General features: G+C 39.9%; 1 protein-coding gene across 2 annotated transcripts in view; it reads left to right on the forward strand.

Moving 5' to 3' along the window:
* SCUBE1 (signal peptide, CUB domain and EGF like domain containing 1) overlaps positions 1–20,375 on the forward strand; it is a 194,734-nt gene that overhangs the window by 2,809 nt on the left and 171,550 nt on the right. For both annotated transcript variants that reach the window (XM_032106283.1, XM_032106284.1), the window contains exon 2: positions 131–253. In XM_032106283.1, coding sequence (XP_031962174.1) covers positions 131–253 — 123 coding nt within the window. The remainder of the gene's footprint in view (positions 1–130; positions 254–20,375) is intronic.

The raw sequence follows: 20,375 nt of genomic DNA on the forward strand, positions 1-20,375 counted from the left end.
TTCTCGTTTCCAGCATGACACTGGGAAGGCAGGCAGGCAAACAGCTTCAAGGGGAATATGTATTCTTGGTGTTTTGTGTTTCGGGTCTCCCTTCTTATCTGTCCCCTTGGGGTTCCTTCTGTGCTTCCAGATGTTGACGAGTGCGCAGAAGCTACGGATGACTGTCACATCGATGCAATTTGTCAAAACACACCAAAATCCTACAAATGCATCTGCAAGCCGGGCTACAAAGGGGAAGGGAAGCAGTGTGAAGGTAAGGACAGATCGGCTCCTCTCCTATCTCTTCTCCCCTCCCTTCTCTTATTTGTTTGCTCTTTAAAAGCTTTTGTAAACAGCTGAATTCCTGAAACGATTAATGCAGATTTACAGCTGCTTAACCTCAAATCTGGGTGTTTATTGGCAAGCATCCCCCTGCTGCTTTTGCTAATTGTCCAGCACCTAAACCTTGTGCCCGCCAGCCTGCTCTTAAGAATAAAATAAAAAAGGGAGTGAGAGGGGGTGGCGTTCCCCACTGAGGCGATTCCCTGATAGCACCAGCTCCTCCTGAGCAGTGTTGGGCCCGCTGCCCTCGGGTCTCGAAGCACCACGCCAAACACGTGTGTGTGGCACGGCGAGGGGATGGGATGGGATGGGCCGGGCCCGGCCCCTGGCCAGCTCCCCGACAGAGAGCGGATGGAAAGGACTCGCCATTGTTTTCCCCGTACAAGTTACAGAAATCGAACAGGATGCTGGAGTTTGCTTCTCTTTGACACTCTACATGTGTCATGATCATATCTTTCTAGTCCATGGAACACTATTTTCAAAGGAAGCATTTCAGATGACTGTGCTTACACAGACTTAAAAAAACTTACTTTACTTCTCTATGTCCTCACATCAGTTTTGTAATTGAAAAAGACTCAGCAGGTTTTATTAGGCTCTGTGTACACTAATATTTTGGATTTTATGTACTCCATCTTGTCTATTGAATCTCAGTGGAGAGATTCTCTGGTGAAAAGAACCAATATTGTAATCATAGCAGAATGCCTTACAAATAAAAGATGCAAAATTATTATTTTTTCCTACTTGTAGGTGCTTAGTAGGTATAACATTTTCCTTCCAAGTCTCCCTCTTTCTGTGACAGAATGAAACTTTACAAAACATCAGTTTTTTAGAAAGCCAGTCCACTGAAAAGATTGAAGACATAGAAATTACTTTGGTCTACAGAAATTTGAAACCCCATATTATTCTCCATGGACCTCTAAAATGTTGGTTCAAGTGCCTTCATAAAGTATTTTTGTGGTTGTCCTATTTTTCTGTCTTGGGCTTAAATTGACAGAGACAAATTCTGACTGTCCACCTTTTGGTGCTCTAGCATCTCTGAGCTGCTGCTCTTCTGGAAGCCAGATTTTCTTCCTTGCAAATGGGATAATCATTCAGCACCAGTTCTTTCTCTATTCATCCCTTCCAGGGAAAGAGCTACAGAACTCTGAGAAAATGCACTCAAGGCCGCAGCTGTGGGGGTTACAGCATTCTCCACATTGGTACTTGTTGTATTGGTTTTCTACATTAAAAGTTTCCTTATGCTTTAACTCTTCGTATTTTAGTTGTTGAGCTCTGTTTAGTGGTAGACATGGGTTATGCTTATCTAATATACGTATATCTCTTTGCCTGACTAGCCTTGGCTCAGGAAAAAACAAAACAAAACAAAAAACCCAAACTCAGTAAGTAGTAAAACCCAATATTGATCTTTGTACTGATGTACAGAAAAATGGAACATCTGGGTCTGATTTCAAACTCGTATCTAATAGAAAGTAGTGTCTGGCAAGCCTGGTAAGTAAAGCAAAGTGGGGCAGACTGCAACTCATTCTGCATGGATGTTCAGCATTAGTCAGGTAATGTAAGCTGTCTAAACCAGGTATTACTGTGCATGATATATAACTTTTTTATCCAATATTATGGTAACAGTTCTAAAGATTTTGCATCAGCTCTGTGTCTTAAGTCTTAGAATGTCAAATTTTGGAAGAAGCAGAAAGCAGAAAGGGACAGTGGAGGTCTAAGATCTGCCTCAGGCCTGCTGTACAGGGAGAGTGGATTTATTTTGCATCTTGAGGTTAAGTATGTGAAACCTACAGAAATAAACAGACTAGCTTAATTGATTGGTTTTGAGTATTCTGTCACAAGACAACCTCAGTGATCAGCTGTTAGAAGTTACCTTTTAAGATGAAAGCGACTGTTAACAAAGATGAAACCCACTGGATAGTTTTTGTCGTGCCAAAACCAAAACTAGGTCATTAAATGGTTCTTGGTCTTTATAACTGGGCTTTTCAAAACAAGCCTTTTGATCAGTGAAACTAGTTACCTATGAGGAAATGATTTTGTTGGGTAATGAGCCTCTTTGGGTAAGTTTGTAGCAATCTACCTGTGTTGCTTCATGTCTGAAGAACATTCGTTATATCCTAACTGACTCGCTTACAGTCCAGGCTCTCATACAACCAGATTTTACTAAACAAGTAGAATTATCATTCATACAGTACAGTGAGCTTAAAGACATTATACTATCAAATACCTTCTGATAAATTTTAGTGAGCTGCCAGTTTTGGTTGTTTTGAGGCATTGCAATTAATTTAGAAACATGCATGTTTGTTTATTTTAAACAGTAATCTTAAGTATTGCTTTTGTTCTCTTAAAATCCATTTTAGAGCAAGGGGTAGAGTATGGGAAATAACATCTTTTAGATGATTCTTAGGAGTACATATTTGTACAAACACGTCCTGTATATCAATATATTTGGGTACTCTTGTGTATTTATTTATAGTTTTTCTGAACAATGGGATCTGGAGGCCAATGCAGTAAATGTGGAGCCCAGCCACTTGTGCAGGATTTTGCTCAGGGTTTGCTGCTGTGAGCTGAAGGGTGGGGAGAAATACATATGACACAAATATTTCTTTAAGGACATGTGGAGAGCTCTAGCAGCAATTATATGGAAATGAAACATTTTCCTGTGAGTCTGTTAAGTTTATTCAGTAGGGAATTTCTTTCTGAACTTTGATTTTCTCTCAAAATGTCTTTTGGCCTGGGTTTCTCCAGAGTTTATGAGGATTGAGGATGACTTCTCAGTTCATGGATCTTTTTATTCCCTTTTTTTTCTGGCTGTCTTTCTTGCCTGAAGCACTTGACCTGTTTCTTTCCACAGAGCATAGTTCTTTCTCCAGACAGAAGAGTTCCTCATTCTTCCTGTGTCCTGTCTTCTGCTTCCCTCTGTAGATTTCAGTTGACCTTTTTCTTTCTTTAATAGGTATCTGTTATGCTTGGTAAAGACTCCTGGTCAGCATTGCCATGATATTTTCCCATATCACATAATGTATCAGTATCCTTTGAACACAAATTCTCTAGCTGGCATTTTCATAGGACAGAATAATGTGTCCAACCCAGGTAATCTTTAAAAAATAATTGCTTTCAATTCTCCATTTCTAGTCAATATACAAAATCCATTAATTGATAATTAATTAATTTACTTGTCCTGTCACACCTGCTATTACCTAAGAAGTCTTCCCTGTTGTGATTTTAGTCAGGATCTTAAATGCAGGGGGCTGGATTCAGCTGAAGGCATGATCTTTCATGGTCCGTAGGACTTTATCCATATCTTCTCAACATTGAATTTTGGCTTCCCCATGGGGTGGTATCTCAACAAAATTGTGTCAAAGCAATGGAAATTCCAGAAGGGTCAAAAGGATTCCAGGTCCTGGGGTTCCTTATGCCTTGGCAGAGCCTTTTTTGTCACAGATAAAATGTTGTGTGTTTGTAGTTTTAGGATATTCTGTCATTGAACAGTGTATGAAGGGGTTTAGCTCTCAAACCCAGTTGTTTGTGGTTTTTACTCCATGCTACTTCTCTGACTACTCCAAACTCTCATGCCATTAATGGTTAAAATACTCTGTATAGTTGTTGGTTGATGTTTGTCTGTGCCCATTTTATATCCAGTTAGAGTTAAGTTTGTTTTATAAGTTGATTTTTCCCTTAGTGTGACTGTAATTTCAGTGAGTTTCTCTAGCTATTGGGTTTTTTTCTTTTGGATTATACCTTACATGTAGGACCCCTAAAACACGTTTATTGGGACCTAATTCTTCTGGATTGTAAAACTCTGAGCTTTCCCATATTGCCTGAGGTTTTCCTCTTGGAGCATTTTTCTGCTGTCTTTCATTGTATTTTCATAACTCTGCTTCAGTTCTTTTAATAATTGATCTCATACAGTTGTTACCATGTTTCTTGAAGTCTCTGTGCAGAAGAGAAATGTTCACAACTTTCAGCTGGACTTTTTTCTTCTTTTTAATTCTCCTGTGAAGCTTCATAATGTTGTTGATGGATTTCTTGCTGAGGGCAACACGCACATACCATGGCAAAGTGTCTTGGTAGAGTCTGCCTTGAGAGAGTGGTTTTCAGATGTCTGCTCACGCTGGAAATTTGTGCTGTATCAGTAGCAGTTCTGCTTGACTTCGAGGTGAGTGGGATTGTGCAGTTCTAGTGATTTAAGTTTGTCATGTGTTCATGTATTTGTAGTCTTTCTCTTAATGTAAATAATCATTCTAGATAAATAGGCAGGTGATGGTGATAATCTGCAACAAGGGCCTTTGTTCTTGATTGCTCCAGTGGTGGCACCTCACTGGGTTTAAGCGTGGTACAGTCTCAAAATAAAGAGAAATCATTCCTGCCTCAATCACAGGTATATTCAGCCTCACAGCAGGTTATATTCTGCATATGTCTGTTTGGAAACACAGACCAGTTGTCCCTTCTGACCAGTCATTATCATCTTCAGTAGTTTTGTGGATGTGAAGCCAAGTTTCTGCTTGTACCTGTTTGTTACATCTATTTTTAATGGATTTTAAACAAATCTTAGCAATTGGAAAGACTTCTCATCACTTTCATTTAAATAATAATGATTGACTCTCCAGGGTTGACTTAATATTCCTGTTATAATTTTAATCTCGTTGACCTGTTGTATCTTTCATTTTCTTAAGAAGCTCATTAATGGTCTCACTTGTTGGATTTTCATTTTATTATGGTCTTTGTAATACCTGCTGTGTTCTTCTCACACTCTTCAAAAATGAATCCAAATATTGTGACAGGGCTGCTCAGAATCAATCAACGTGGAAACACAGGACTTTCCAGACTTTTCATTTCCCAGCTCCCAGTCCAGTATCTCATACTAAAGCCTCCTTTTGTCTGCAGGGAAAAGTAAGTAAGGCACTTCTGGATGTCTTTTAAGTGGAACAATGATCCCATTTCTTTTAAGAGCTCCATGGTGTCCCATGAATCCACTCTCAGCAGTTCTCTCTTTCTTCATTGATGAAGAAACCGTCTTCATCAGTGATGTCCTGTGAGAGCTGGAACACCGTTGGTGTCCTTTGGTTTCTGAAACTCGGACATCTTGATGCTTGCACAACCCTAGTGAGCTTAGGCTTGTTCTGTCTGTCTCTGCAGAATAGCAGTGATACCACTGAACAAGGCAGTTTAAGTGACTTCTTCCTGATTGATGATTCTCCCAATTGCAGTAGAGGTGAATTAATACTTTCAAGGACTCCCTTGATCTCACTGAATGAGGTCTGTGGTAGGTATTAGGTGCTGAAGCTGCTGTGCTTTCTGGGGCTACAATACCTTGACAGATGGTGTTCGTGTCATGTGTTGAAGTTCACGTCACCCTCCCCTAAGGGCCGTGTTCCAGATGAGACCTGGTGCTCCAAGTCTGTGCTGCTGGGTTTGTACCACTGGCTTGCAGCAGCCCATCTGAGCACAGAACAAGATACCCTGACACCTCCAGATTTTAGGGAGATTTCTATTCCAGGGTCAAATCTTCCTTCCCAGTTTGATTCACGCAGATTATGGGTTTACTCTGGATGAGCCTCTGAGCAGATTTCACTGAAAGCAGCTTTCACAATGAAGCAGTACATGTCAAAAAATGAGGGAGAGAGAATATAAACTAGCTTCTTTGATTTGAGCTGGTAACTGCTTTTTTATTTTCCCTTTCTCTTATTGGGTAGCTTGATGCATTTTATTTGGGTTAAGCTGATAAAAGTGTTCCCAGAATTGAATTCTGAGGCCTTCTATATCTCTGCTTTTTTCTTTTTCCTTTTTTGTTTCAATTGTCTGGTACTATTTAAGACTCAATTCTGACTTGCGAATTTTCCAACTTGCACCAGGGGATGAATTTTCTTGGGGGATAGAGAAGTGGAGCAGTAGCAGCAAGTAAGAAAATACTCCTGAGAACATTCTGTATTAAATCAGAATTTTATTACAGCCTAAGTGAATTAACGTCTTATGATAACTTTTTTTTTTTCCTCCTTCATGCTGCTTCTGTTCAGTGAATAGGGCTTTTGTTTTGGTCAGAGTTGAGCCTTGATTTTATTTATTTATTTATTCAAATTACTGTAGTTTCCCAACTTTGTTCAGAAGTTCATCTACTAAAACCAGAGTATCCCTTAGCTGGGCTGAGATGCCCTGTTTAACTGCTCCCAGGGCCATCAGTCCCCATGTGTCACGAACCCTATTGTTTTCTCCTCTCCCTTTTCCTCCCTACCCTGTCCTACCTCTCAGAGCTGCTTTCTGACAGCCCATGATGCTGCTTCAGTGAACAGCTCCCCCGGCGGTCCACTTTGGAAATCTTCCATTCTGACTTAGAAAACGAACATTCACTCCAACTTCTTTTTTTTTTTTTTTCCCTCCAGAAATGCTTCTTGGATACAAATATCACTATATTTCGCATAAATAAATCCCATGCCATATGAAATATGGGCCTCATTCTTCAACAGCATTACATGTAATTCTCAATTTGGAAAAGAGAGGGTCTTTTTCCAAGGACACCTCTCTAAATAGTTGATAAGCTCCCTGTCTGCTGGATGGTCTATGGGTACTCTGGGGACTTACATATAAAATTTCATCAGCCTCAACAGTTGCTAAGCTGCAGAACCCAGGGTGGCCTCCTGGGGTGATGTAAACTTGGTATTTAGAAGGAACTTCTTTCCCCCCAGATATACAATGTAAATTAACTGCCAGGAAAATGATAGTGAAATGAAGGAACATAAAATGTACTAAGTTCAATAGCTCTGTCCTTCTTTTGTCTTCATTCTTTTTACATCTGCCAGATACTACCCAGTTGTCCTTGTTTTCTCACCTGTCACCTTGACTTTGGTGCAGTCCCCTTTCCTTACAGTCTTCATTATGTTGTCTTGTATACTCTGTTACTCAGCTGTCTTTTAACCTTGTCATTTCCCTACTGCAAATCCTGCTTCTCTTTTGTTCTTTTCTCATGTATTTTCAGTTATTTCATTTACCTTTCCTTCCCCTGTTGTCTCAGTGGCTTGCTGCAGTTACAGCAGTGTTGTTCTGAGTGCCAGTGTCCCACAGCAAGACCTGTGGGCCTGGAGAGCTGGCAGCTGTAAGCTCTACGTGCCCCTTACTGGTCCTTTCCCTTGAGTTTCATCTTTTAGTTAAAACAGCTCCTACCAGCTCTCAGATTTCCCCTTTTTCTTGCTTTTTCTCCCTTTTCTCCACCTCTTTCCTGGCCCCCATCAGCAGCTCGGAGCTCACCTGTCCCTCGGCACATTCCCTGCTGTTTCCACCCCCTGGAGACCCATGGCTCGTTCCTCAGTGGCTGGCTGGAAAAACATCTTTGCCTGGCTGCTTGCCATCATTTGTTAGCGCCTCTTTGATTATGGGCACTGTCTTCATGTGTGTCCATTGCACTGCTGAAATACACGTTCTTTGATCTGAGGCTGATGCAGGACGTGGTCAGGGAGCCTCTGCTGGGATGATGGCAGAGGAGGAGTTAGGGAATGTGACCTCCTGCTGCTCCCTTGCCCAAATAAGCTCCACTAATGCTCCTTTTGTCTCCTCCGCATTTAAGCCAGGTAGCATCCACTCTGTTAGCATCCATGCTGTTAGGACACTGTGGAGGAAGTGGGAATCCCGGATGGTGTCTGTGCCCATGGAAGAGGATGGTGGATACAGTCCCTGTACCCGTGGTACCAGTCCAAGGCTGTTCTAGCCCAGGATAGCTGTGAACCTTACATGCAGGGCAGGTTTGGCCGAAGCTCAGGCAGTCCTGGGATGGTGGATGTGTGGTAGGAATTTGTAGGGAAAATGTGTGTGGATTCTGGTTGCAAAAGGAGTAGTACTCCCTCTGCACTGATTTAGGAAGTTCCTTTTCCTTGATTGTGCCTTCTGTTTTGCACAGGGGCAGTTGATGTGGGGCTATTCTGGGAAGAATATCACTGAAATAATACCCCCAAAAGTGGAAGAAAACACAAAGGAGTACAGTCTGTCCCTGCAAGCAGCTCTACACTGAAAAGGCAATGAACTGGAATATAGAGGCTGAGACACATGGCAGGGAAAAGGTGGTGGTGAATAAGGTGAATAGATTTCCTAACCTGGTTTAGTTTCTAAAGCCATTGTGGTGTGAAACTACAGCATAAGGTCAAAAAAAGACACCTACCAAGAAGGTTGTTTTGGAAACCTTAGCTGCCTAAATTTCTGCAGATGCCTGTTTAGCTTTGAATTTATTATATTCTTGGGGAAGGAAGGGGGCTAATGAATTTTTAGATGGCGCTTTTTTTGTTGTTTGGTATATTTTCAGCTGTAATTTGACCATCTTTTTCTGTCCTGAGAAATCTCCTGAAAGGTAACTCCCTGACACCTTATTGGAAACAAAATCTGAGAGCATTAAATAAATGTTCAAGCAATTGGGGGAGAATTTTTAAACGTAACAAAGCAGTGACTCTTCCATATAATCTCTTTAGAAAAAAGCTAACTTCCTGAGTTTTTTCCTTTTTTTGTTTTAGTATATATATTTGTTTTAAATGTCAACTGAAAAAAAAAGACCTGCTTTAAAGCAGGTATCTTGCAAGAAAAAAGTATGTTTCATATATAAATGTTTGGCAGAGTTATAAGAAACTGAAGATAAGGTCTGACAGACCCCCTTGAAATTTCAAGACTTTTCTGCACATTTAAGATGCTGAGCAAAAGGAATACCCTTACATTACAGTTGGCAGAATTTTTCTCTTCGAATGCCATGAATCACCAGAGTACTCAAGCATGTACTTAATCTTAAGAAACTGTTACATTTTAAAGTAATTCTGTTTAAGTGCTTTATTAAATTGAAGCTATTGCCTTATTTAAGTTACAGTGCTGCTTCTCTGGAGCCTGTAGAAGGTCACAGTTTCTCTTTCAGTGACCAAGGAATTAAAAACAAAATCTGGATCATTTAAAAAGGTGATTCGAGTCCTTGATCTTGCACATACTTTAGACCTAAACTTAGTGCAGTTTGTTTGGTGCTGTAGGACCCACAGACAACATACCAAATTCAAGACCATGCTTTCACAACTGTTGATAATGCTTTACAGCTATCAAAGAATCAGAAATATTAAATAAACTACTTTCAGATTGTTCCAATTCTTCCAATCAATTTGTTAAGCAGATGAGCTGTTATCTCAGAGAATGTAAAAGCCAATTTTCATTTACTCTCTGAGTGATGTTGCTAAGCTTCATACCATCGTTCCCATGCCTTCATTTGCATGAACCACTGTCAGTCCTTACATTTAACATCGTGCTCACAGAACATCAAAAGTTTAACTGAGGGGGGAAAAGAATAAGAGCAATGCATAGTACCAATTTGGTGATTATTAATGTTGTTGGAGGGAATGGTGCTGCTGCAGAATGTGCTTCAGAGACGGGGAACCTCTGGAGAAATAGGTATTTGTTGGACTTATCATTGCTGAAAATCCTACAGGACGTTACTGCTGTGACTTCTAGCTCTTGCTGTTGTAAGAGGGGAACTGCACTGAAGTGCCTTTGTTCTGATTTCATTATCTGGAAGCAGAGGTCACATTCAGAACTTTCAGTCTCACTGTTATAGTGGAAAAAGGGGTTGAAATAAGTGGGGTGTTTGCTTTGCTGAATAAGTAGCTTAGGTAATGCATATCTAAATGGTTTGGCAGCACATGCATAGAAAGAATTTGATATCTGACTTCATATCTCTAGAGATGTCAGTGTCTCTACCAAGTAGAGTTGTGCCTTTATTCTTTTTGCACATTTCTGTTTGCAAAAGGATTCCATAAAAACTGTGACTTGGAGACATGCCAATGTCTTTCGCTAACTACAAGGCACCAAAGTCCAACTTTATTTAGAAATTTCCATTTTTTCCTGATGCATTCCAACCTATCTAAAGGTGAATGTGATCAAAGCTCCTCTTTGCGTGTCCTTCCCCCCCCCACACCACTTTTCTCTTAAAGCAGTCCAATTCTTGCTGGCACAGTGGTAAGAGCTCATCTGATCTTTAGTGCAGGTCTTGGTACCGCACCCACTGCAAAGGCAGGTGCTCTGAACGGGCTGCTCCTGCTCCTGACTTGGGATTTTCCCAAGGGCTCTCGTGGTGGCTTTGTGTGCATGGGCACACTGGGTAAAGGCAGCGTCCTTTGGCTGTGCTGCAGACCGAACCCAAAGCCATGAGGGAGCCTAACTGCATTATTTGGCTTCTAGAGGGCAGACACAAGTGGAACCCTATGGCTTTTGCTTGGCTTGAATTCCTAGGGAAGCGATTTTACCTCCATTCAGACGGGAGTGTGGAGACGTATTCAGAGTGCAAGGAACAAATGAGGGAAGGAGGACTGCCAGGATTTCTCTGACTTGTGACTGTTTTGGCTGTAAGAGTGAGACAGGGAATGGGTATAAGAGAGCAATAGGTAACTTCAGCCTGTTGTCTGGAAATAAAAACCTTCATACTAAAATGCTTTGGTTGGACACGGTCTGTTTCATTAGGTATAGAATGTTTCACTTTGTGAAAATGGCAGCAGCTTATTCTGTATACACACAGTTTTACATTTAAGGAGATTATGGCTTCAGAATGGAAGAACTTTTATAATACAGTTCTCTCAAAAGCTTTAACAATGGAAACAACCCCATCAAATTGTTTACAGTATGATTGTTTACTAGGAAAATACTTTTTTGTGATATGGGTAAAATCTAAGGTGTTGTCACTTAAGTTTCGTATTAACAATCATTTCTAGGTGTATATTAAACGTATTTCTCTTCTTTATGCTTCTGGCACTTTGTATCCTTTTACTATCTGTTTTGAAATTTTTTTTTTTTTAATCTTTTTCTTGAGGGAAGTGCAAGAAGTGCAGTATAAAAAAAATTGTTGACTGCATCACATGTGGTCTTACGGAGGAAAACCCAAAAGCTTTTGCTTTTATTCTGAACAGGGAATACACAGAAATCTATTCAGGATGGCAACAGCAGTTGCATTAATTTTCTAGAATAGCTTAATGGCACAATTTACTTTGAGTTAATGCAGAAGTTTCCAGTGCATATTTCTGAGTTTTTCACTGAACTTTGTTGCACTAAAAAAAAAAGAGTTATTAGAAGAATACCTACCTGTACTGCTTATGGTGACAGGCTCTTAGTGATGACCATTAATATTGATGTTATTATTAGGTACTAGTCATAATTTTGAGCTGTTTTAAGACAAGTATTCTGGTGGTCTGTATGGAAGGCAACAGGCAGTTGCTGTAGCCTGCTCCACAGTGGGCAGACAACATCAGTCTTTATCCTGAGTAGGATTACACGATACAATTGCCTGTGATAGCAAGAGTCTGGACTCAAGGGGACATTTTCTGGAAGGAGCAGCGTGTTTTCCTTAGTGCTGCCATCCAGTGAGGAAAGCCCCGGAGTTTGTAGCTGAGAGCACCTGAGTGGTCCTGTTTGCACACAGCATTTTCTGTGGGTCTCCTGTTTAATGGGAAGGACAGCCTGTTGTCTTGATAACTGTGATTTGTTTGGGCTCTTTTGGGGGGAGTTCTGAAGAGTCCAAAAGGCAGGTGAGAGGTCTGAGTGTGAGTGTTACCAGAGGGTCCTTCTGGAGCTGGGCTCTGGCACAGGCGGGCAGGGGGATGTGGGGGAGGCTGTCGTGCCCTCAGGAATGCAGCCTTGATTTTGCTCTCCCCGTTTGGCTTGAACTTGCTGAAATACTTGATCTTAAAGATGAGACCAGGCATAAGGAATTTCAGTCTTTGAAGAAGCTGTGAAAATGGGGAAAATGGGAGATGGAAGGTGAGGTGGGAATGCTTTAAAAGGCCATTTATGTAAGTAGTACAAATCGTAGTTTACTTCTACCTGTCAAGCACACACACAACATCTATGCTTAAGACCATCATGCCAAGTATAAGCACAACTATCAAGAGACAGAAATATGCCACTAGGAACTCTAGTGCATATTCTTATTATTGATATTTATAAAATTAAGGAAAGGAAACATAATAGGAACAAACTTTATACTATATAAAACAGCAGAATTTGTATTTATATTTTGGGGTTTTTTTGTTAAACGTATTGTTCTACTGAAAATCTAGTTTACCAAGAGTTTCTTCTTCAATAAACTTTATGGTGAACAAGGAAGTAAAAAACTTAAGGGAAATAAATACATGTCTTCTGGTCTGAATTAGTTACTGACATAGTCTTTTCTATTTTAGTATTTGAAGCAGGAGGGAGTGCTTTAAACGCTTCAACCCATTTAACCTTAATTGCTTGGTCTTAATAGACATTTGCTAACTAAAGGAACCAAATTATAGCTTGAATTAGGCCTTACTAATCTTAATTAGAAGCTCTACTTTATAATCAGAAACAGCCTATGTTTAAAACAGTAAGCATTTCTTAAATGGCTTACTTTAAAATTCTAAGGCCCTTTTGCTAATAATTGTTTAGACTGAATACGGGTAACCATTATTCTCCTTATATTGCACTTAATTAAAAATATCTCCTCCATGTGGTTTTGTGCAGTCTGCTGGCCGTAAAATTGTTTGACTGGTGGGGGGTGGGATTACTTTACTTTTCCTGTGGTAGTTTGAAAACATGTTTCTGCCTTTGTTTTAAAAGTTTTCTGGGGTCACAAGTTACAAGATTAACATGTGAATCAATACAAACATTCGCTTCCTGCATTTGTCTGTCCTCAGGCAAAGGCTTGTCAGTCACTCACAGCCATTAATAATACACCCTATAATTCATTTAGTTTAACGTTGAAATCGTGCTCAGTCACTTGATTATGGTCTCTGCACTCCTTCAGAGACCTAAATTTCAGTATAAATCAAGTCTCTTATATTGGGTGGGAGGCAGACCCTGGCTCTATCTGTTGAGCATTGCATGTATTAAGAGAGCTCCTGTGCCTTTCAGGGCTGTCTAAAGAGGACAGAGGGTGGATTTAATGTGTCCAAAGGTGGATCTCAGTAGTACAAATCAGCACATTTAAACCATTAGGCTTGCTTTCCTTTTATAGTTGAGGGAGATAAATTTCCTTCATGCAGTTTGCCTTGCATTATTGGAGACAAAAAGAGGTCAGATAAATCATGTCCTGAAAATAAGAGTCTTCTTTCTGACACAGATGTGGGCATCTACAGTGGAGGCATGTAAAGTTGGATGAGGTGTATCTGGGCAAAGAGCCTGCTGTGAGATTCAAATTCCATTGAAATTAATGAAGAATATTCTGTACTTGTCCTTCAAATTTAACCAGGACATGGGATTTTTAAGCTGCCATGTTATCACTGGATCACTATGAAATTTATCCTCCCAGTCTCAGTTTTATATTTTCAATTCTTTAATTTAATTTTTTTTTTAGTTCATCCTACTCAGGAAGCACTGCTAGACCATGTGATCATACTTCTATTTAATTTGCAATGCTTTTAATTCAGTGGCTGAATTACCTACTTGCACAAACTAAACACAAATTTAAAGTCCTTTATATGCCATGTCTACTAGACCTTTATGTGCACTTGGGAGAAATGAAAGTGGTCAGAGATTCTTGAAGGTCAGTTTTGTTTGCCTAGTTATCAGATCTTTGCAAATCCCCTAAAGCATTTTTTAGAATTTCTTCTTGTTGTCCAGTTACTTTTATGTCTGTGCTGATGGAATATACAAAGATTTTTAAATTATACCCAGTACAGGAAGGCAAAATCAGGACTCTTTACAGTGGGTGCAAAAAATCTGGTCCCTACCTATGCTTCCTACCTATGTTATGTGTATTTATCTTCTAATATCAAAAGTGTGTAAGCTGGCCAGACCAAGTTTGACGGAAGGTCTGTCTAGCCTGATGTGCAGTCTCTGACAGTGGCCAACAGTGGATGCTTACAGTAGCTTACAAAAAAACCATGAAATGGAGGAATGCAGCTTGAGATTTAAAGACCTCTCCTGAGTGCAGTCTCTGACAGTGGCCAACAGTGGATGCTTACAGTAGCTTACAAAAAAACCATGAAATGGAGGAATGCAGCTTGAGATTTAAAGACCTCCTGAGCCAGAGGTATCATTCAATTCACTGTGTTTAATGACATCTTCAGAATGGGAAGAGAAGATAAGTATATTTGCTTCTCCAGGGGTTCTGCATAACTCACAGTGGTGTACAGGTGATTAGCCATGCTCAGAACACTGGGAAAGCATTGTGCAGGAACAGGTAATTGTGTACACCTGTCTCTCTGCAGCCTCCCATCTACTGTGGTTTACCAGGAACCTCACGTTGTGTTTCTCTACGTGAGCAAACCCTACAAACCCTAGTTTTTGTCTTGGCAACTAACAGCATCTTCAGAGTGATGAGCCTTCACACCTTTCTGAAAATGAGACTTCATTAAGGAGTGTCTCAAGTCAGTTGTGAAAAATTAATAGGTACTTTGAAAAGTTTGACCTGGATGTTTGACCTAACTTCAGGTGGCTACACTGTTAAATCAGGTGCTGTGGATAAACACCCATAACCCTATTATTTCATTTTTGATTCTTTTACTGAGGCTGAAGTCCTGTATTATTTGTGGGTGAGTTAACTAGTCAGGCCTTGCTGCCCTGTTTTCAGTGGATAACAAAGGATGTTGTAACGTGTTCTCTCCTGGACTTCTGTTTATGCATCTTAGAAATACTGTGAATATACACCAGAGACAGTCCTAAAACAGGGATTCTCTAGAAAGATGGGAAGGAGGAAGAAGCATGTGGAATTCATGAAGAACATTTCAAGAAGTGACATCTGAAATCTCTAGTTTTATGTTGGATGTACTGTCCAATTAAACAAAAAAAAATGAACCCAAACTGTTTATTGGGTTGTTAATCAAGTCTTTAGGCAAGACCTTTTGCTTATCTCGGCATAATAAAATAGCATTGTTGTGCAAGGCACCTCATAAGAAATGATCTATGTGAGAGTATTGGCAATAGGACCACAGGACTAAACAACTATATAAACTTAGCCACTTTTATCCCTCTGCTGTTGGGGAGGAGGTCAGTTCAGTTGTACAGCTTGGCTTTCTGTGCTGCATTCTGTCAAAAGCAGATTATTATGTGAACACCGCACAGAAGCTGAAGGCATTCTTTGGTTCTCTCTACCTAACATTGTCCCCAACATAATGAATAAATAAAAATGCTTAAAATTCCCAAAGGAAAATTTCCAGGCTATGAATATGAGCACTCTTCAATTTACAGCAAATGCCCATGTTATTCCTGTGTCTGCAGTTTCATCCTTTTTTCATTTAATAGTGTTAATGGAAGCTGTGTGTGCATTCTAGTACAGGATATTTGAACACTGGAACAAAAATATCTAATTTCATGGCAAAGCTAAAATTGCATCTCTTTGCCCTATCTCCCTTTCTGGTCCAAACATCAGATGTCAGCACAGCGCATAAATAAAAATATTTGATGATTCACAGGTCAGCAATGGTGTTTTTCAGATTTGAATGTTAAATTTCATCCTTACCACTTTTCCTGGACTTTACTCACTACAAAATTGGTGTTAGTACAGCTTGCCCTGGCCTCATCTAACCCTCACTTGCCTCATGTTCAGCAAAGATGTGTGCAACTTCATTAATTCTTGTTCCTGCTATTGCTTACTTCTCTAGTTGTCAAAGAGTCCAGGAAATGTTTTGAGAGTCTGGAAGGGGTAATGATGATGGAAAAGCCAGTGGGTTGCCTGCTGCTATTCATTTTCTGTACATTTATGTCCCTGCTGGACAATGGCTACACATCCACAGGTCAAAAACCAAAGGCTGCTTACCACTGTTTATTAGATTTTCTCTGTGATTATTTGTCTCTGGTGATAAATAGAGCTCTGGCTCACAAGACTAATTTCTGCATGGCCTTTTAAAACACTGGGGAGAGCCTACATCATAACTGATGAACTCTCTTTGTGAATAAAATTTTAGAACTGCCAGAATATATCAGGATTGGGTTCTCTGTTACAGGAATAAAATAGCTGGAATCGTTACATCGGTGTGGTATTTGTTGGAAAATAAAACCCTTTTTGCATTCATCTACTGCAACAACATCTAGGGCTTCTTGTTGATACTGGCCAGGGCCATGCTTTCCAAAAAGTGGAAAACATTCTGTCTGTACATCCAAGCAAAACTGCATGGCAGGTACTTTACACACTGTGGAGACAGAATTGTTGTTAAGAAGCTGAGAGAGGCTGTGCCAGAATTCTGAGTAGCAAAATTGCCAACTGTTTTGGCATCTTGAAAATAGCTCCATGTTTCATGATTGTACAGTTCTGATGGAGAGAGCTTTTAGAGCTGTGAACTGCTTCAGACAGTGCTTGTATGAGCTCACATTTAGGGTATAATCATTATTATTATAGGTTTAGTAAGGTTTATCTTACTGAAAGCAAGATGCTGAAACACAAATCTGTAACAAGCTTAAATTTTCATTACAGGAACAAAATGTGACTTGATCATCTGAAACTTTTGCATAGTAACGAAATTTGTAGCCTGGTAACTTTTGTACCTTCTAGATGGCGCACAGAGCTGAAGGGTGGTAGACAAAAATGAGTTTAAGCTTTTTTGCAAGACTGTCTCAGATTAAAAAAAGGTATTGTAAATATTTGATTATTTCTGTTCAGTTTAGTCTTCTCAGATCTTTGTGAAGTGAATGTGTCAAGCTCATAAATGAACCATGTAAATGGCTTAATGTAGGGTCAACTAATTTTACTGTTTGTTTCCTGAAAAATACCCACAGCCCTGCAAGGGACTCGTGAGCAAAATTAACACCACTCTCCTGAAAACATAAACTAAATACAAGTAATGTATCTGTATCTAGGCTGGAGCACTTAAAGTCTTCTTAACACCATAGAAAAGAGAAGGAAAGCAAGAAATCCTCAGTACTATCTCCTGGATTAAAAGAGTGTAATGTGAAATGATTAATGTAGGAAATCAGCCAACATGCTGGTATTATGAGATTCCTCTTGCCAGAGGTACCCTGTAGTCTTAATTACCGTGTGAGGGACGCCTGTTTCGTTGAGTTTTAATGAATGACCAATACTCTCATTTTTCAGTGCATTCCATGTGTGTTACAACTGTTGTACCATCATGCAGACCCTCCTAGACTGGGTAAAAGCTTCTGTAGTTAGAAAAACTACTTACAGCAAAACCAAACATTATGATTCTAAACCAAAGGAGGTTCTGTGTTTGATGACCCAAGTTACCGTCCAGTCAGCTAGGGGCGGAGTTACAGCCTTTATCCTTGTGAAGGACTTAGGAGTGGCACTCCTGGTAGGCTGCTCTTTACTGTTCTCTGCAAACCAAAATGCTGAGAGGCCTTCAGTTCATAAAGGATGTTGTTGAGGAATGGTATGAATTTGTCTGTATTCAGGGAACAGGTGGCAAAATAGGAGGCAGAGTTGGTTTCTGGGGCTTCATAAATATTGGGTCTGGCAGGGAACACAAATTCATGGTTTTCCCGTGCATCATGTTGGGAAGTAGCCACACAACTTCAGTAAATGTTGACATGAAGAGCAACCCTGAAGAGGTGATTCTCTTATAGCAGGACACGCCAGCAGTGCAATGCAGAGCTGATCTGCTCATAGACAGATTACTTGTCCTGCCAGTTTTTGTAGGCTGGCAAAATTAATATCTGATACATGTCTGATACAGAGTAGGAAGTTTGACCAAGTGGTACAGGATGACAGGAAGCCCTGTATTTTACAAATCTTGCATGATATAAATTACATTATATTCCCCAAGTGGTTAACCAGCACAGAAGAGTTGTTCTTAGCCAGGAGTATGCAATAAGCCAAGGACTACTACTAAAGTACAGGCGAGAAAAACAGTTTGAAAAAGTAAGCCTGCTGTCAGAAGATGTAAATTTGCTGTACAAGTGTTTCCTCTTCTGCTGGAAAACATACTAGTTCCTCATATCCAGGAAGGCTGGAAACCACTGCTGTATAGCCTCTCATACTGTTTTTGGTCTTGGCTTTTTCAGTCTGAAACAGAAGTAGTGTCAGTCTGCCAGGGACTAAGGAAGCATGTACTCTATGATACCAAGAAATCTTCCATTTGACAGTGCATAATCTGCCACTGACTTGTTCTGAAATGGGCAAGAAGCCACCTTCTGTTCCCCCCCAGAAAGGGTCACATAAGATAAATTAATATTCATTCACTGGTAGGTTATTATTTACTTCAGAATTGAAGGTTGGGATTTTTTTCTCTTTGTCAATGGACAGACGTTTAAAAATGAAATGCAAAGGAAGGTTGGAGATACACCATCTGAGAATGAGATGCCTGCAGAGTCTGGAAAAAAAGTAGGTGAATTATATCTGTATCAGTGAGCTTATTTCACTACTTGAAACATTCTTCTCAAAATTTATAGGTGCATATTTGAATTTAAAGATATAGGAACTACCTCCTGCCATGACTTACTGAAACAACTATCATTAGGATGCATGCACACCAGCAGTGTCAGTAAGGCACACAGAAATACTCTCCCATTAGATCTCCAAGAAGTTCGAAGGTTCATTGTGGAATCAAACATTTCCCATTATATTAAAAGAGGGAATCATGGTGGAAAATGGCTGTGATTTAGAAGTGGTGGGAAAAATGCTGTCAAATGTCATGTTTCACATTCATAACAGCTTGTGAACAGGAAACCTCTCTGCTTGAGCTTGTTGGGCATGGCGGCTACTAAATAAAGACAGACTCTAAAGCTGTTACGTACTCTGCAGGTATCCATCTTTATTTGAGTATCTCATTTGAGTTCAAAGAACTTGCAGCCAATCTGTTTAAATATCAATTAAGACAAATGTCAAGCCGCTACAAACTCTAATCAAGGGTTCAAGATGCTGAATGCAGGATAACAACAATTTCGGGTTTATTTAGGGAAAAAAATTCTATTTACTATAAATGAAGCTGTAATGGTCCCAAATAAGTTCCCATTGTGTTAGTCGAGATGGCAAATGTCACACAGGGATACTGAGATACAAGAATAGAAAATATGTTGTTCCCTAGGGAAAGGACTCTGCTGAATTACTTTTTTCCATAAATGATTCTAGCTCTCCAAAGGTTTCAGGCACCCAAAAAGTACTGTAGGTAAATAGCTCTGTACAAGCCCAGTGTTAATGCAGTAGGAAAACTTGCCAATTAAGCAGTCAGAAACTCTGTGAGGTCCTAAAGTGAAGAGAGTTCCATATCACTTATTTGATCTCCTCCCCGTTCCTGCTGCTGGGGTGTTCTGTTCACCACCATACAGAGTATTTAGGTGGCTGGCAAATGACACCAAATGCATACAGAGTCTCAGATTTCAGTTTATATGTTACCTTTTTTTTCAATATTTTTATTTATTTCTTACTTCACTGTACTTCAGTGATAACTTTCCATTGGCAAAGTACGTGTGCACTGAAGGAGGAATACCTGCCTTGAACATCAGGCGTCCTCAGAGAAGGAATCACAGGGGTGGATTCTTGTGTCTGTTGTCAGTTTGATTGGCATATCGATGTCCAGCTGTTAAAAATGTTCTTTCCACTCTTTGAACTAAGAGTTTAAATAAGGAGGAAACTGCACAGGAAAGAACAGTGACAGGAAATGGAGGAAGGGAAGGTGAATTTAAGAAAAGTGTAAGGAAAGGAGTCTCCAGACACCATATTTCTTATTGATGAATGAAGAATGGGATGGTTACTCACCAAAAATGTGAGATACAGCCATTCAGCTACTGCAGAAATTTTGGATTTTCATCATCTATTGCCTTGTTTCATTTACCAATGTGGGAGCTGAGTCAGCTGAAGTCAGCTTACAGCAGTGGGTGCTTGATACTGTCTAGTCACTGGTGTCTTTAAGTGTGACCCTTTAATTATCTTTCTATGATGCACAATAGTTGAAGATCATTAACTAAGCCTTGGAAAGTAGCAAGTGTTGAACACACCTACATTTTCTACAGCTGATAAACTCAGTTCAGTTACTTCATCACCTCCTTGGAGAAGGACTTGTGTATCTGAAAGCTTGTCTGTTTTTCCCCAACCAGTGAGGGTGACTCCATCCTTACTCTGTGTGACTTGAAAATTTGATTCATGCTTGCTGTACACAGTATAATAATAGGAAAAAAAATTTCAGACAAAATTCAGGGAAAAATAG

Source organism: Corvus moneduloides, chromosome 4 (assembly GCF_009650955.1).
Source record: "Corvus moneduloides isolate bCorMon1 chromosome 4, bCorMon1.pri, whole genome shotgun sequence".
NCBI lineage: Eukaryota > Metazoa > Chordata > Aves > Passeriformes > Corvidae > Corvus > Corvus moneduloides.